Below are 17,647 nucleotides of genomic sequence, written 5' to 3'. Positions count from 1 at the left end.
CTAATCCTTCGAGGTTAGGCCGATTTTCGGTGGCAATTTCCTGATTGGGGGCACGCGCAAAATCAAAACCTGGGTTCTGTGCCTATTGTAACCAAATTGGGAATTGTTCTGCGAGTATCTGCCTAACAGCATCTTGCAATTCATTTAGTGCCATGTTTCTATTTCTTTGGAATAATTCCTGTCCTTGGGCCTGTCTTTGTTTGTTTATTTGAATTTCTTCCTGCTCTAATTGATTTCCCTGTACTAATTCTTGTTGTTGCTGTAAAATAGCTTGGTTCTGTTCTGCTTGTTGTTGTTGTAAGATAGCTTGTTGTTGCTCTAAGATAGCTTGGTTTTCTTCTGCCTGGGCTATTATTTTTGGTTGTTCAATATTGAGGATTGCAGATCTTAAAAGGTTTCCCTGATTGGCCATTTGTTAAAATTTTTAGAAAAAGGGAATAAATTCATGGGTCTGTCTTACAATAACGTCCATCTTAATAATTATTTTAAATTTTAGTAAAAATTTGGAAATTACAAATATAAATGTTTTTAAAATCGTTTTAAATTTGATTGGGAAAAATTTTAAATTACTTTTAATTATTGAATTGAATTTTAATTTTACAATTATTTTTAATTATTGTCAAATTTTAATATTTTGATATTTAAAATGTAGTAAACTTAAGCTTTAAGTTTTGTTTAATTTGATTTTAAATTTTCTTAAATTTTATCTTTTAGTTTAGATTTTTAATTTTAATTTTTAACCTTGAAATTTTAATATTAATACTGATAAGCTCACTTAACTTAACATGATGTGGCTTCTCCTCCCGGTGGTCCGGATGTCTTCCTCTTTGTCCCCTACTAAGGATCCTGCGACTCACGCAAAATAGAGGTTGTCCTGTAGGCGTACCAGACAGTACTTGTAGTCCACCGATGGATCAGTAAAATTTAATTTACCGACCGGCTGTCGTCTTCAGCTTCAACCATAACTTCGTGAAGGAGTCCCTCTGAATTTGACCTAAAGTTGGGCCAGCGGAGTTGCACAGTAAATATAATTTGCGCAGATCGAACTTAATCAGATTTCCTCAATTTAAGAGTTGCGCGAATTAATTTTGCACTTTATCGAACTTAATCGGTTTTCCTCGCGCTGGTCCCAGTTCGGGCGCCAGTTAACTTCCAGGATATTAAAAACCCAAATTTAAGTTTCACGTTGTATTTTATTTGATGTTCAAAACGGGACTGATTCTACTTTACTTAGGAATACCCTGATCTAATCTGTGGGTTGGGGCAGCGGCGTTGATGTCGGCAGAGGCAACGTTCATATCGGCAGAGCCGAATTGTGGTGGCGGCAGAAACTGCAAGATCGGCAGAATTGGTATTTATGGATTTGCGTTGTGGCAACTGACCGGATGCTCGTGTTTATGTTATTGAACTCTAAGATGTGACTCTGGACGAAATTGTCACAATGTTGCAATGTTGTTGATTAATAATGTTGCAATATTTCTTGGAAAATTATATAAAATATTGCTGTGCTTAACTTGTATGCCTCTTCTTACGTATCGAAGTAAAACGAATTTTCTCTCCTTGTTCCCAAAAATTTTCAAAGTCAAATGTTCAAATGGGTCTTTAGGCCATATATTTGTCATCAAAAAATTCGTAATTCTGTAAAGTAGTTTCTTAGGCTGCGGTGCGGCTCAGTCTGGCCAGGATCCCCTTTACAGAAAATGTATAAGGGATGGGACATGAATTGCAAATAAAAACAAAAAAAATTTCCGCCCCACTTAAAAGATCAATAAGACTGAGGAAAAAGCTAAACTGAGGCTAAATATTTATTGGTATAGGTAATACAGACCCCGCGGGTCACTCTTCGGATACGCCTATTGGGTAACCAAAAAGGTAAAAAAAGGCAAAACATCTCTTTGAAGGGTGGCAGGGGGTGCGCTCTTATATCGCAGTAGTTCGACATTTGTGGGCTGTGGCCTGGATTACAGTCTAGCTGGCACATCTGACTTCCCTCAGCATTCACCGATGGGGTCACCCGTGCCCCTTTTGATCATACTTGTCGGAGTTCTACTGTACCGCCAGCAAGCCCTGGTGGGGTAGGGTGCCGGCAAGTGGTAATCCCAGACACGAGCCTTATTCTGAGGTCAGCCTAGAATGGGATTATAAATAGACATGAAATATTTTGTTAAGTGGATTTCCAGCCAACAACTCAGGGTTTTTTTTATTTAAGAGTTTTTATACCATTGCAGAGGATATAATGATTTCAGTCAGAAGTTTGCTACGCAGTGAAGGAGATGTTTCTTATTACTTATTTGATGGACGTTGATGCATTACGAGCAGTACAAACAAGTGGCCCAACGATACCAAGCACGTGCTTGTTACGCGCGGGACCCTTTATCAATTAGGGCAAAAATGCGAGTTCGCGAGGAAAATACATGAAACAAATACTACAAATGAGATAAAATTTTAGTTTTTAATACGGGGATAGATGTTGAAGTGCAAATTAAATGATAAAGATTGTTATAATTTTTACATAGAACACGAAAGGGCTCATGCAGAGTAAAATTTGATGTACATCGAGGCAAATTAAGAGGGTAATAATTTCGTATTAGTCTAACGGGAACATTAAAAGTTAAACGGTTTACCAGTTCTACGGAATCAATATCACCTTTTATAAGATTTTGCATAAAAATAGTACCAAGCATTATTCTACGGTTTTCAAGTGTAGGTAAATTAAGCAATAGTAATCTACTCTGGTAGGAAGGTAGCCTTACGTTTTGATCCCAGTTCAAACTACGAAGGGCAAGAAGAAGAAATTTTTTTGCACCGACTCAATACGGTCGATGTGCACTTGATATTGTGGACTCCAAACTGAAGAACAATATTCCAAAATAGGACGGACAAGGGAGGTATATAATAATCTGGTTGTATAAGGGTCATCAAATTCCTTTGACCAACGCTTTATAAACCCAAAAACACTCATAGCTTTATTGACAGTGGCCATTATGTGGCAATTAAATTTAAGTTTTGGGTCGAGAAGAACACCTAAATCGTTAACTGAATATATACGGTCGAGTGGTGTATTTTGAAGAGAATAACTAATAAACGTAGGAGTACCCCTATAAAAAGTCATAACGTTGCATTTAAGGCAGTTCAGATTTAAAAGATTGTACTCACACCATCCCTGAAAACAATCAATATCTGACTGTAAGTTGAAACCGGACCCTACATCTTTATATGATAAACAATGCTTAACATCGTCAGCGTACATTAGTACACGAGAATGAGCTATGATAGAGGAAAGATCGTTAATAAACAAAGTAAACAGCAAAGGGCCTAAATGACTACCTTGAGGAACTCCAGATGTCACGTTGATCATTTTAGAAACAGCGCTCTTAAATATAACCCTCTGAGTCCTACCATTCAAGTAACTTGAAATCCAAGTTAATAGATTACATGGAAAACCAAGCTGATCTAATTTGAATAAAAGGAGAGAGTGGTTAACAGAGTCAAAGACCTTACTAAAATCTGTATATACAACGTCAGTCTGCATGTTATTCTTATATCCATTTATTACAATAGATGACAATTCAAGAAGATTTGTGGTGGTCGATCTTCGCTTAACAAAACCATGCTGACACGGTGATATTAGCGAGGTACATAAATGCTGCAAATGAGAAGTAATAATACATTCAAATGCTTTAGGAATTGCCGACAATTTAGAAATGCCTCTATCGGGGGTGTCACAGAAAACCATTCCAACCGAATTTCTCCCGAATAGCAAAATTCGGTGTCACAGACGTCATTTTTGACGGTTTCTAAATCTCCCGTATTTTGCCGGACGTTTTGATAAAATTACCCAACTTACAAATGTTTCCCAAAAATATAACTTTATTTAAGACAACTCTAATGAATTTTATGAACTACCTGCATACTACGATTTTTATACCTTCTTCTGTCGTGAAAAAATGTCCTATTTTTGCCAGGTAAAACGCTGGATGTGAAGAAGAAGAAGACATACATGTAAAAAAGTACAACATTTTTGTTTATTATTAATTTAAACTAATAAGCTTTGCTAATTTTCAGGGGTAAACATAGGTCACCAGCGCAAGACACCATATTCTTCCGATTCATTCGCGATAATATCGACATTACCAAAGGATTCACTCAGGGCGGCCGCATTCTTGTGAAAGGACCTGGCCAATGAGTTAAATCTCCATGATAGTCCATGTAAAACCGTTTGTAAGGATCTCCTCTGCGTCCTAGCCTCTCGCAGTTTATGCCTTCGCAAGTACTCTAGAGCAGACGGCATTTTAGTTCGCTTTTAAAAATCTTGCCAACTTAGAAATGAAAATAAACCAACGCAGCCGCGGCAAACCGTTGTTCAGGGCTGCAATATGTAGCCTGGCGGGTAATTCAAATTTTTAATTTTTTTTCTTTTATTATGTACAATATGCGCTTTAAATATATATTCTTTTTGTAATTTTGCAAGATAAACATAAATTAAGTTTAAAACTTATTGGAAAATAGTCCAAATAAGTCAAATAAAATTCGATAATTATTCAATATTCGATATTTAGTGTATGCGTCCAGCCCTGGTCGTTTTTCGGTAAATTTTCCGAAAAAAGGAAATCTCTCGAATTCCTGTGACACCAACGGTTTTGGTCGGTTGGTTTCTAGACCAACCGTCCCCAAAACCGTCGACGGTTTCTGTGACACCCCTGTATAATTCTGGGCATCCGCCTTCGCACCCTTTTTGTGGAGTGGAATAATGAAAGAGTCCTTCCAGATAGTTGGAAAAACTGATGAGGAAATAGACAAATGAAAAAGTTTAAGAATCGGTTTACAAATGGTTGAAGCACAAAACTTAAGCACACTCCCAGGGAGTCCATCAGGACCGGGAGAATACGTTGGCGTTGTTGTTGCTAAATCCTTTGAAAGAGAACTTTCGGTAATTACAGGGGAAAAAATACAATTAGCCCTATTTAAGGAGTTAGGGTTTATAGGGTTTGACCAAGCAGCCGAACTATAAGTAGTTTGGAAAAACTCGGCAAATAAATCCGCAATTTCAGAATCCGACGATGCCTCTTTTGAGTTTAAACGTACCGATGAAGGCAATGCCGAAGACTTACGCTTGGCATTAACGAAGTTATAAAACTGCTTCGGATCATTTGAAAACTCGAATTTACATCGATTTAAATACATGGAAAAGCAATGACTGTTGAGAACATTAAAATCTGAACGAGCCACAACATATTTCGCAAAATCAGATGGCTTACCCGTTTTTTTATACTTTTTATAAGTGTTGGATTTAAGATTTTTAAGTCTTTGAAGCGCGTTGTTAAACCAAGGAGGCCTGTTTAGCTTCGGAAGAAGACTGTCAGGAACGCATTCGTCAAAAAAAAGTGTTTAAAACGCTATAGAAAAGTTCAATTGCACTGTCAATATCCATGCAATTGTACAAATCAGTCCAATAATATTGCGAAATCATGTAGTTTAGTTTATTATAGTCACATTTACGAAAGCATCTCCTTTTAGTTTGAGGAACTAAAGGAGAAAGGGTATCAGTACAGGGGAGGCCAATTGTCAATTCCAAAGTTGGATGATATCGGTCTTCAGGTACAACAAGTGCGTCAATTCTAGCTAAAACAAATACTAGATCTAATTGTCTATTTAATGAATTTCGTATAAAGCTTACTTGCTGTAACGATAATTCTAAAAGGCCATCCACAAAATCTTGGGCGGATAAAGGAGTAGCGACAAGTGAGTCAGTGGGAAGAGACCAAGAGATATTAGGGAGATTAAAGTCACCCAAAACAATCAAAAGGTCTCTGTTGGAAAGAAAGGATAGAACAGATTTTATAGCAGACAGGTGGTGCTCATAAATTATTAAATCAGAGCCAGGAGGAATAAAAGAGCAGGTTACAAAAATAGATAAGGATTGAATGGAAACTTTGACACTAACAAATTCAATATTGTTAGGGATATGAATGTTAAGTCTCTCCGATGTTAAACTAGAGGTAACTTCAAAGTGGCACAGTCTGGGAATCGCATTTCAAATGTTCCAATCGTGAAATGTGGAAAGTTTTTTAGGAAAAATAGACTATATTTCAAAAAATTAGCGCTAAGTCCTTAAAAAGAGGATCAAGGACTCGTGGTATTTTTTTTCGTACACATCATACATTGTTCTTTCGATCTGCATTTAAATGTTTCGCTTTCTATAAAGAACAACAACGCTACAAATTTTCAAAAAGTAAGTGTGTTGGAGTCGTATAATTTTGAAACACACCTTAGATGTATATTATATTCGTAAATCCCCCTGTTTAATAGTTCCTCAAACGTGTTGTATATTTGTTTGGTTTTTTTGGCCGTTAACAGAACTTTTGTATGGAGGAGCTTTGAATATTTGAATATTTAATTGATCTTTCGCCATAAATGTAATGGTTGCTGAATTGAAGAATTTTTCATTATCCATAACTACGAATTTTGGGACTCCGTAGTAGAAAAAGATGTCATGCAATTGTTTTTTTATATTTTCTGTTGATTTAGATTTTATAATTTTGGTCTGTGTTAATTTTGAAAATTTATCTATTGCAGTTAGTACCCATTTCTTTTATGTTGAAAAAATTTCAATATGGATTATATGTCCGGGGTACTCTGGGATTGGTGTTTCGGGAATTTTTGGGTTAGGCGGGTGCCTATCATATTTTCAGCCGAGTGCCACGCCACCTCTAACGCCCAAAATCGCCCACCAACGATTTTAAAATGGTTCTGGCGCCTACACCTTTAAAGATTTCCGACAAGTATATGTGCAATTTTGTTGTGTATATTTATACCTATCGAAATGTAAAAGACATTTTTCAAATCGGACCATTCATTAAAAAGTTATGCGCAATCAAAAAAATGTTATATATCCATCTCCCTCGCACTCCCTTTAGCCGACTATAGCGTTCTCTCTTGTTTTTGTTTCATTTTAGGGAAGTAGTATTTTTCAGTTAATTGGTTTTTCTGTTGTTAAATCTTCTACTGTTGTTGAATCTTCTACTTTGTTTTGGGTAAACCTGATTTTAATGGAACTAAAATGATCTGGGTAAATTTTTTGTACGTCTCCCATTATCTCTTCTGTCGTAAAAATGCCGTTTAAAACAGAAGGGTTTTAATATTTCTGTAACATTTCGATAATGATGTCTTTATTAAAGTCTGGTCGAGAAACAGTGTGTCTATGGAAAGTTGCGAATGGAATAGTAAATTTGTAGTCCGATGGATTTCCTTTATAAATAAAGATTTGGTTCTTAAAGTCATTTATTGGGGCTTCAACGCTAGGAATGAGGCTGTGTCCAGAGCTCTCAGCGCTGTGTTGTGTTGCTGTCAGTGTGTTAATGTCATTACCTTTTGGGATAAGGCGTCTGCTACTACATTTTCCTTTCAAGGTTTGTAAAATAATTCTTTATTATATTCGTCAAGGTATGATTTCCATCTCTTAATCGCTATTCCTCCCTTCCAATTACAATCATGTGTAAGAGGTTCATGATCGGTGTAAATTTTTACTTTAGTACCACCGTAAAGGTATCCCCTAAGCGATTTTACAGCCCAAGATATGGCGAGCACTTCTTTTTTCGCGGTTTGGTAGTTTTCTTCTGTTTGCGATAAGGTTTTAGAAATAAAAGCTATGGGTCTGTCTTTTTGTGAAAGTACGGCTCCTATTGCGTGGTCGGAAGCGTCCGTTGTCAATACAAATTCTTCGTTAAAATTGGGATATTGTAATATTACGTCTTTTGATATGAGGGTATTTTTCAGGCTGATGGCTTCATTATTTAGGTGTATAGTTTTCCTCGATGAAGTTGCCTTTGAAATTCGACCATCCTCCCCTCTAAGTAGACTTGTGAGAGGTTTAGCTAAAGCGGCATAGCCCATGATAAATCTCCTATAATACCCAGATAATCCAAGGAATGATCTTAATTCCTTCACCTTGGGACATGGGTAGTTAGCAATCGCTTCTACCTTTGCGGGGTTAGTCTCAATTCCCTTGTCCGATAACAAATCCTAAGAACTCAACTTTATTTCTGAAAAATTCACACTTATCCAGTTGGCATTTATTATTTGCATTATTTAATGTTTCGAATATTGTTTTCTAAATTTTTGGAATGTGATTCTTTATCGCTAAAGACGATTATGTCGTCTATATAAATAGAGCAAATTTTCCCTATATGTTCCCTAAGAATGTCGTCTAGGGCTCGCTGAAAAATAGATCGGGCATTTTTCAGTCCGAATGGAAGTCGTGTAAAATCAAATTTCCCGTTATTCACAGAAAAGGCTGTTTTATCGCTTGCCTTCAAAGGAATTTGATGGAAGCCGCTCTTGAGATCTAACACGGAAAACATTTTATTATTTCCTAGTTGTACAAGAACGCCATTAATGTCGGGTACGGGGTATCTGTCTGTAATAGTTACGCTGTTTAGTTTTCTAAAGTATATTACCATTCTGTATTTTTTTATATTGGATCCGTCTAATTTTTTTGGTACTATCCAAACTGGTGAATTATAGGGTGATCGAGATGGTCGTATTATATTGTTTTCTAAGAGTTCTAGTACTTGTCTGTCTATTTCATCTTTCAATGCCATTGGATACTGATAAAACTTTAAGTAGATTGGTGTGTCTGTACTGGTGCAGATTTCAGCTTTCACATTTGTCGTGTAAGTCAGTTTTTCATTGGGTTCAGCAAAGAGATTTGGAAACTTTCGAAGGAGTTGGTTTAGTTCAAATTTCTGTGTTTTTGTTAAGTGGTCTGTCCGAGGAATTATTACGTTTACGGCGTCAAATTTTTGGTCCTTTATTGTTTGCGAATAAGACAAAGAGTGGACTGTATTTAATCTTTTTATTTGGACTGGTAAAACCTCCAAAGTTTCGGCGCTTAACCTCACGTGTATATTTCAATGGTTTCAAAGTATGTGTGTGTGTTCTTAGGGATGAGCAGTAGAGATACATAGTTATCGCCTACTTAACTTACGATATATCGATACAAAGCATTACAGGTATTCCCTATTCCTTAGCGGGAAATATCGGATGGAAATAAAAACAACAAAGTTTGCAATTACTGCATTAATTCTTAAACATACCGGCCCCCCTGAACGACGCGTTCAGTTAAGGGGAAGTACTGCGATCTTGGTGATAGGGCGTTTGTAGGTTGTATGTGCTGTCTTGACGGTGACCACTCTGACCTTCGAGTCCTGTCCTGGGTGTACTTCCTGGATGCGACCAAGTATCCATTTCGCCGGTGGTAGGTTGGGCTCCTTGAGTACAACAAGAGTGCCTACTTCTAAATTAGTCGTCCCTTCTTGCCACTTGCCGCGTGACTGTAGAGAAGTCAGGTATTCGGTGTGCCATCGCTTCCAAAATCCCTGTACCATGGCTTGAAGTTGATTCCACCGGTCCAATCGATTCATCTGCGTGTCCAGTAAAGAAGGCTCAGATACCGCTGTATATGGCTGGCCAATCAAAAAATGAGCTGGCGTAAGTGGATCGACAGTGTGATCGCTGACCTGGGCCAGTGGTCGCGAGTTGAGAATAGCTTCGATTTGTGCGAGCACTGTTGACAATTCTTCAAAGGTTAGGGCGGCTGCTCCCACAACTCGGCGTAGGTGCAGCTTTACCGACCGCACTCCCGATTCCCACAATCCGCCAAAGTGGGGCGCGGAGGGGGTATGAAATGCCACTTCAAGCCTTCAGTCGAGAAAAAATCAGCCAACTCCTTGTCCTTAGCTTGATCTTGAACTAACTTCCGCATCTCCTCCAGCTCTCGTCTTGCTCCATGAAACGTAGTTCCATTGTCGGAATACAAATCGGTGGGGGTTTTCCGACGTGCACAAAACCGTTTGAACGCAGCAATGAACGCTTTTGTGGTGAGATCGCTGACGACTTCTAGGTGCATCGCCTTGGTGGCCAGGCAAACAAATATGGCGAACCAAGCTTTGCCGATGCGAGGAGAGCGACCTTTCGTTTCCTTAATAGCGATGGGTCCAGCGTAGTCAAGGCCAGTGTGACTGAAGCAAGGATTTTGTTGGATTCGTGGTATCGGTAAATCGGCCAAGATCTGGTGCTGCGTCAGGCGTCGGTTCATAAAGCAGGATTTACAGCGGAAAACTACTTTACGAGTCAGGTTTCTGGCTCCCAAAATCCAGAATTGCTGACGAACGTGGTGGAAGGTGGCATCTACTCCCGTGTGTAAATTAGCCTTGTGAAAATAGCGTATGATGAGTAGTGCCAGCGGAGATTCCTTTGATACGATAATCGGGTGTTTTGCGTTGAACGGCAATACTGATCGGTCGATACGTCCACCGATGCGTAACAGTCCAGACTCATCTAAAAACGGTGTGAGCCCCAACAACTTTGATTTTCTGGGCAGGCATTGACCATGCTTGACAGCGTCGTAGTCCAACGGAAATGAAGTGATTTGCATGTGTTTTAACAATTTCTTCCGAGCGTACTGCAAGTCCTTAGTTGTCAAGAATCCGCTATGTGAAACAGCTTGTTGCGATGACCTTTGGAGATCCGAGTTTTTGGTAAGACGTGCATTCACCTTGGAGCGCACTTTGCTTATGAAGCGGAAAACGTAACTAACAACTCGCAAAAGCTGAATCCAACTCGAAAGTTTGTGACTTAAACCATCGAGAATATCCTGATGAGTAGCTTCCAGTGAGAAATTGAGTTGCTTGTCCGGTTTTTCTTCACAAAGTGCCTCTACAGGCAGCTTTCGATTCTGCGCTTTTTTGCCAGTGGGCCACAAAGACGGCGATTCCGCTAACCAGGTAGGTCCTGTCCACCATAGAGTATGATCCCGCAATGTGGAGGGGAGCAGACCGCGGGACGCGCAATCCGCTGGGTTGTCCTCCGAACGTTCCAGCAGCTTCTGGGATACTCTGTCAATATTTCAGCCGTCCGGTTGCATACGAAGGTGTTCCATCGTCGAGGTGGAGCTGACAGCCAGTGAAGAACGACTTCAGAGTCCGTCCAACAAAAGGTTCCGGTAATCGGGATTGACAAAGACGACTTGACGAGCGTTAGTAGTTTCGCTAGTAGATGAGCTGCTGTGAGTTCCAGTCGCGGTATCGAAATAGCTTTGATAGGAGCTACCCGAGTCTTGGCTGCGATTAGCGTGACAATCGTTTCCATCCCCGTTGTAACTCGACTGTATACAACGGCTCCGACTGCTTGTGAAGAGGCATCCGCAAATCCATGCAGCTCGATAGCTTGCGAGGGTCTGGCCAAGTATCGAGGGATTGGACATTGTGCCAACATTGACAGCTCGCCTGCTAATATGCTCCATCTCCTGGCAATGTTTTCAGTCAAGGGTTCATCCCAGCTTAGAGAACAGAGCCAACATTCTTGAAAGAGTATCTTCATCATAACTGTAGCTGGGGATACAATACCCAATGGATCATATATCTTGGAGAGCTCTGATAGTAAGGTCCGCTTGGTGGGCAATTGTGTGACAATAATTGATCGTGGAGACGTAGAAAATGTGTCCGTATCGGGATTCCAAAGTAGACCCAATATTTTCACATTGTTCGATTGAGTGGTGCCTGCTTGGAAAGCGCAATCCTCCTTTGGTAAGGAATCCATAAGTGTTTTGCTATTGGAACTCCACTTTCGCAAGTTGAATTTGGCCTCCGCCAGCAGCCCGACAAGTTCCTTCTGCAGTTTTATGAGTCCGTCCTCTGTATCCGCACCTGTTGATATATCGTCAACGTATGCATCCGTTAATAGTGAGGAAGCTGCCAGTGGATATCGGTGATGATAGTCGTCTGCCAATTGTTTGAGAACTCTTACTGCCAGGAAAGGTGATGGTGCTAGCCCGTAAGTTACAGTTAGCAGCCGATAGTGCTGAAGCGGGTCCGTTTCCTCCTCTCGCCAAACAATTCGTTGATAATCAGAATGTTCGGGAGCTATCTTTATGCCCCGGAACATTTTCTCAATGTCCGTACAAACCACATATCGATATTGTCGGAATCTCAAGCAAACTCCGAAGAGATCTCGTTGAATCGGCGGGCCGATGTGTAAGCGATCGTTGAGAGAATGGCCGGTGATATCCTTACCGGATCCATCAAATACCACACGACATTTGGTTGTGGAACTTTCCGCTTTGAGGACGGCATGGTGAGCTAGATAAAAGCAATTTTTCTCTGGCACGTTGAGCTGGGGTTTATCCAGCACTTCCATGTGCCCCCGTTGTAAATAATCCTTCATAAATTCACAATATTGATTTTTCAATGCTGGGTTCCGGCGAAATTTGATTTCCAGCATTGCAAATCGATTCAAAGCCTGACGCAGAGAAGGGTCCTGAATTGTCGGCATGTCCTTCTTGAACGGGTACTCCACAATGTATACGCCGTCCTGATCTCGTTTGTGGGTGTCGACAAAGAGCTGCTCCACGGGATCGCATGCATCGATAGTTGCCTGACTGGGCTGAATAGTGTCCATTTCCATGAATGCCCTCACCGCCTCGTCCAAATCGACCTGAGCATGATGCGCCTGTTCCGGTTTTTCAGTTACCTGTTGTAAATCCCCGGAACCTGCAATTACCCAACCAAAGAACGTGTTAAGTGCGAATAAATTAGGTTTACTTAACAGTTTTCGTTGGCCCGTAAAGAAGCTCCATAGCTGGTCCGATCCGATAATGACATCAATGTCTCCAGGGGTGGCAAACGTGGGGTCAGCCAAATCTAATCCTTGTATGTCTCGCCAATTGTGTATTTGTACCTCCTCGTCTGGTACAGATGCAGTTAAAGAACTCATAATTAGAACTTTAATCTCCTGGACGTCCTGCGAGACTCTTGATTGCAGTTGAATTTTTGCACATCCTCGAGTTGTACCTGCGGCTTGAGCAGAAAGACCCATTACCGAAATGCGCGCGTGGGTACGAGGTGCGCCAATGCGTTGAATGAATGCCTCCGTGGCCAATGTAATGGTTGATCCCGAATCCAAAAGAATTCGGCACAGCGTCCGTGTACCACATCTGTCCACCACATAAGCTAGTATGGTGGGCATCATGGTCTGCGCTCTTGCAAGAAATGCAGTCTCTACGGAGAAGTTCGATATTCCGGCTGGTAGAGCTTCGGTTCTTGTGCCGCTGCTGTCCGATGAGTTAGCGGCTGGGGGCTCACGTACCCCTTGTGATTCTTGATGTACCAATGTATGATGTGATCCTTTGCAGAGCCGACATCTGAATTTCGAAGTGCACTGCCTAGCGACATGGTTGCGACTCAAACAATTAAAGCACAATTTGTGAAGCTTTACGAATGATCGCCGATCCGGTATTTCCATTGATAGAAATTGAGTGCAAGCCATTATCGAGTGTGGTTGGGTGCAGACAATACAAAGTTTTTGTGATGGTTTTGAAGCTTCGCCAGCGATGTGTACGTTGGCGGTGCGCCTCCCGTATGCCTTGGGAGTTGATTGACAAGATTCCAGAGCGTCGCATCTGGAGAACAAGAATTCCAAGAAGGTCCCGATCTTCACGTCGTTCGAGCAGCCTTCTTGCCGTTCCGCCCATGATTGGCGTGTGTCCATATCCAATTTGCCTAGTAGTATGTGGATTAGCCATGGGTCCCGCTGATCACATCCAAGTGCGTGTAGTCCTCGAATAGATTCGTCTGCTGTATCGGCCAGCTTGCGCAGGGCAGCCACTCCCGAAGCTGCAACGTTGGGTAACGACAAAAATCCCGCAATAAACGAGCGCGTTATAAGTGCCTTTTTGTCGTACCGATGGACGAGTTTATCCCAGGCTTCCGCATAGTTCTCCTCGGTGACGGCAATGTGTTTCACCAAGTTGAGAGCATCTCCATCCAAATAAGACTTCAAGTAGTGGAATTTCTGGCAGCTTGTTAGGTTTTCTCGTCGATCAACCGATCCCAGAAAGAGATCACAAAATTGAGGCCAATCTTCGTAGTTGCCTCTAAAAGTTGGAATCTTGATCTTTTCAAACCTCAAGTCCGTGTGTGTATGTGATTCCCGAACCTGCTCCAAGAACTGTGTCTGCGAAGCCACCAGCTGTGCCTGCGAGGTAGCCAGTCGTTCAAGTGGGTCCTCCCCGTTGGCGATTAGGGTAGATGAATGTGGGTTTGTCCTTTTCCTTTCTGCTATGGCATCTGATAACAAAGCGTGCAATTCGTAGTACTTGGTTTCGTACTCGAGTAGATCATCGGGTTCGGCCAAATCCTCGTCTTCAGAGAGGGAGTAAGTTTCCGCCGACAGCTTTAGAAGTTGATCGAACGTGTCCATGATACGGCGAAGATGATGTTCCAAAGTGTCCAAAGCTGTTACGGTCGATATGAACTCCGAGACCCGACCATGTGCACGTGTGATTTGCGACTTGCAAAACCCAAGTTGTGTTTTCACTGCTTGCAGCGACATTTCAATGATTGAGGTTATGCCCGATTTCACCAAAATGTGAAGTTTAGGAACGAGAATTTTACCACTAATTTGTTACAAAACTAAACGAGACCGATAGATCCGGCTCGAAGGACCAAAATGTTTGCGAATAAGACAAAGAGTGTATTAATGTATTTAATCTTTTTATTTGGACTGGTAAAACCTCCAAAGTTTCGGCGCTTAACCTCACGTGTATATTTCAATGGTTTCAAAGTATGTGTGTGTGTTCTTAGGGATGAGCAGTAGAGATACATAGTTATCGCCTACTTAACTTACGATATATCGATACAAAGCATTACAGGTATTCCCTATTCCTTAGCGGGAAATATCGGATGGAAATAAAAACAACAAAGTTTGCAATTACTGCATTAATTCTTAAACATTTATAGTTATGATTTTGCCATTTTTCAATGACATAGTTGGTGGTTGTGTTAATTATTGCTCCTAATTCTTTTAAACTATCGTTTCCCAATAGGGCATCAAATGGATTAAGTGTGGGTAATAAAAAGAATTTAATTGTTGTGTTAGGGTCATCAAATAGGTTGGCTGTTTTATGGTGAGTAATTCTAATATTTCCACCAACGGAGATGGCGTTAAAGGGGGATTTATTCTTTACTGGATTTTTCACAAATTTTGGTAAAATGTAGTTGCGATTTGAGCCGGTGTCTATTAGGACCTTCAAAATATCTCCACTCCTCAGCTTACACTCAAAATAAGGTAATGAGGAGTCGGTTACTTTAAAAAATTAAGATAGGCATAGTCGTATTGATTATCTTGGTCGGCTTGATCTACAGCTTCGGAATATTCTGCTAGAGTGTCAGCGTACTCCAGTTGTGGTCCGTCTTGGTCTTTTAATGTTTGGTCATATTCTGATAAGGTTGGTGGTTCTTCCTTTACTTCCGAAGAAGTGTCATGCCTGTTTGAATATTGAAGTTCCGAGATTTCTTCGCAGCCTCGTTTAAGGGCATTGGTGGTCGTTTACCGGCTTCGAATCGAACTGGTTTATTCATGTAATTGATATGTTTAGATTGGAGGGTCTTATCGACGTCCATTTGTTCAGGCCGTTGTTGTGGCTTTGCAGCCGAAGGTCTAAGTGCTTGATGAGTTACCGTGGGACGAGCCACTACGTATGGAGGGACAGCTAAGGCCTGGTTGTTATTATTAAATTGTTGACGTGGTTGGACAAAGGCATTACCAGTCTGTTTAGGCAGCAAAAACGAATTTTGGAACTGTGCATTTGCAGTTGGGAACGACCACTGTGGGAAAGTTGTAATTGTTGGCTGCAATTGAGGCGCAGTTCGAAGAGGTGTATTTCGGAAAGTCGATTGCTGGTTTTTATTGGTGGCGTGGTTAGCACGGAATTCCTGGTTTTCTAACTTCAAGCAAAGGTGTAATGCTGATGGCAAATCTGTTGGTTCCTTCATGCCAAGAAGGCGGGATAAGTCTCCCCGAAGTCCGCGAGCAAAAGTATCTAAGGCTTTGTCCCTATACATTTTGGTCATAAGTTGCTGAGCTTCCCTTCCTAATTCCATACATCCTATCTTATTAAGTATTAGGGAAAGGTGTTTGTAAACTGCTTGGTGGAATTCCTCTACAGATTGGTGAGCCCCTTGGCACATTGTCGTCATTTGATACTCGAGGGTTCCCAAGTCGCGTTTGTCTGCGTAGTGTAAGGTAAGGCATTTAGAAATGGCACCCCAATTTAGTGGGATATTGTAGGATTCTAATGCAGTGTCGGCATTGCCTGTAATTTTGTTACGTATTGTGTGTAAAATACCAAAATATTTTGCAGTGCCCACTGTGTGTTCATATGTTTTTAAAACCCTGTCAACTCCTTTTTTCCAAGAACTAAATTCCGCTGGATTACCAGAAAATTCTCGTAAGCTTTTTACTATATCTGGTACTCTGTCTAGACCTTCGAGATTAGCTCGATTTTCGGGGGCAATTTCTTGATTTGGGGCACGTGCAAAGTCAAAACCTGGGTTCTGTGCCTGTTGTAACAAAATTGGGAATTGTTCTGCTAGTATCTGCCTAATGGCATCTTGCAATTCATTTAATGCCATGTTTCTATTTCTTTGGAATAATTCTTGTCTTTGGGCCTGTCTTTGTTGTTGCTGATATTAATGATATTGTTGTTCAATATTAAGGATTGGGGGTCTCAATAAATTTCTCTGATTGGCCATTTGTTAAAATTTTTAGAAAAGGGGAATAAATTCATGGGTCTGTCTTACAGTAAAGTCCATCGTAAATTATTTTAAATGTTAATAAAATTATGGAAATTACAAATATAAATATTTTAAAATCGTTTTAAATTTAATTTGCAAAAAATTTAAAATTACTTTTAATTATTAAATTGATTTTTAATTTTAAACTTATTTTAATTATTGACAAATTTTAATATTTTGATATTTAAAATGTTGTCGAATTAAACTTTAAGTTTTATTTGATTTAATTTTAAATTTTCTTTAAATTTATTTTTTTTATTTTTAGGGTAGATTTTTAATTTTAAAATATTAATTTTAACTTTGAAATTTTAATATTAATTCTGATTAGCTCAGTTAAAATTTTCTTGCTTTAAACTTTTAATTAATTGGATTGATTTGCATTTCCTTTGGTTGTTCACTTATTCACTATCTTACTTAACTTAACTTGATGTGGCTACTCCTCCCGGTGGTCCGGATGTCTTCCTTTTTGTCGCCTACTAGGGATCCTGCGACTCACACAATATAGAGGTTGTCCTGCGGGCGTACCAGACAGTACTTGTAGTCCACCGATGGATCAGTAAAATTTAATTTACCGACCGGTTGTCGTCTTCAGCTTCAGAAATTATTTCGCGAAGGAGTCCCTCTGAATTTGACTTAAAGTTGGGCCAGCGGAGTTGCACAGTAAATATAATTTGCGCGGATCGAAATTAATCGGATTTCCTCAATTTTAGAGTTGCGCGAATTAATTTTGCACTTTATCGAACTTAATCGGATTTTATCGCGCTGGTCCCAGTTCGGGCGCCAGTTAACTTCCAGGGGCAGCGCAGTCGCTGGCAGCGGCGTTGATGTCGGCAGAGGCAACGTTCATATCGGCAGAGCCGAATTGCGGTGGCGGCAGACTTCTGGCTGAGCTGCAGAAACTGCAAGATCGGCAGAATTGGCATTTATGGATTTGCGTTGTGGCAACTGACCGGATGCTCGTGTTTATGTTATTGAACTCTAAGATCTGACTCTGGACGAAATTGTCACAATGTTGC

General features: G+C 40.4%; 1 protein-coding gene across 13 annotated transcripts in view; it reads right to left on the bottom strand.

Annotated features, from left to right (window-relative positions):
• LOC108069552 (uncharacterized) overlaps nt 1-17,647 on the bottom strand; it is a 537,263-nt gene that overhangs the window by 450,923 nt on the left and 68,693 nt on the right. The window contains exon 6 of one of the 13 annotated variants that reach the window (XM_070214361.1): nt 2,024-2,128. The exons of the other annotated variants lie outside the window; for them this stretch is intronic. Coding sequence (XP_070070462.1) covers nt 2,030-2,128 — 99 coding nt within the window. The 3' untranslated portion in view covers nt 2,024-2,029. Of the gene's footprint in view, nt 1-2,023; nt 2,129-17,647 lie in introns of those variants that run through there. 13 annotated transcript variants of the gene reach the window in all.

Source organism: Drosophila takahashii, chromosome 3L, assembly GCF_030179915.1.
Source record: "Drosophila takahashii strain IR98-3 E-12201 chromosome 3L, DtakHiC1v2, whole genome shotgun sequence".
NCBI classification, from domain to species: Eukaryota; Metazoa; Arthropoda; class Insecta; order Diptera; family Drosophilidae; genus Drosophila; species Drosophila takahashii.
This window is presented reverse-complemented; position numbering and strand designations above follow the sequence as displayed.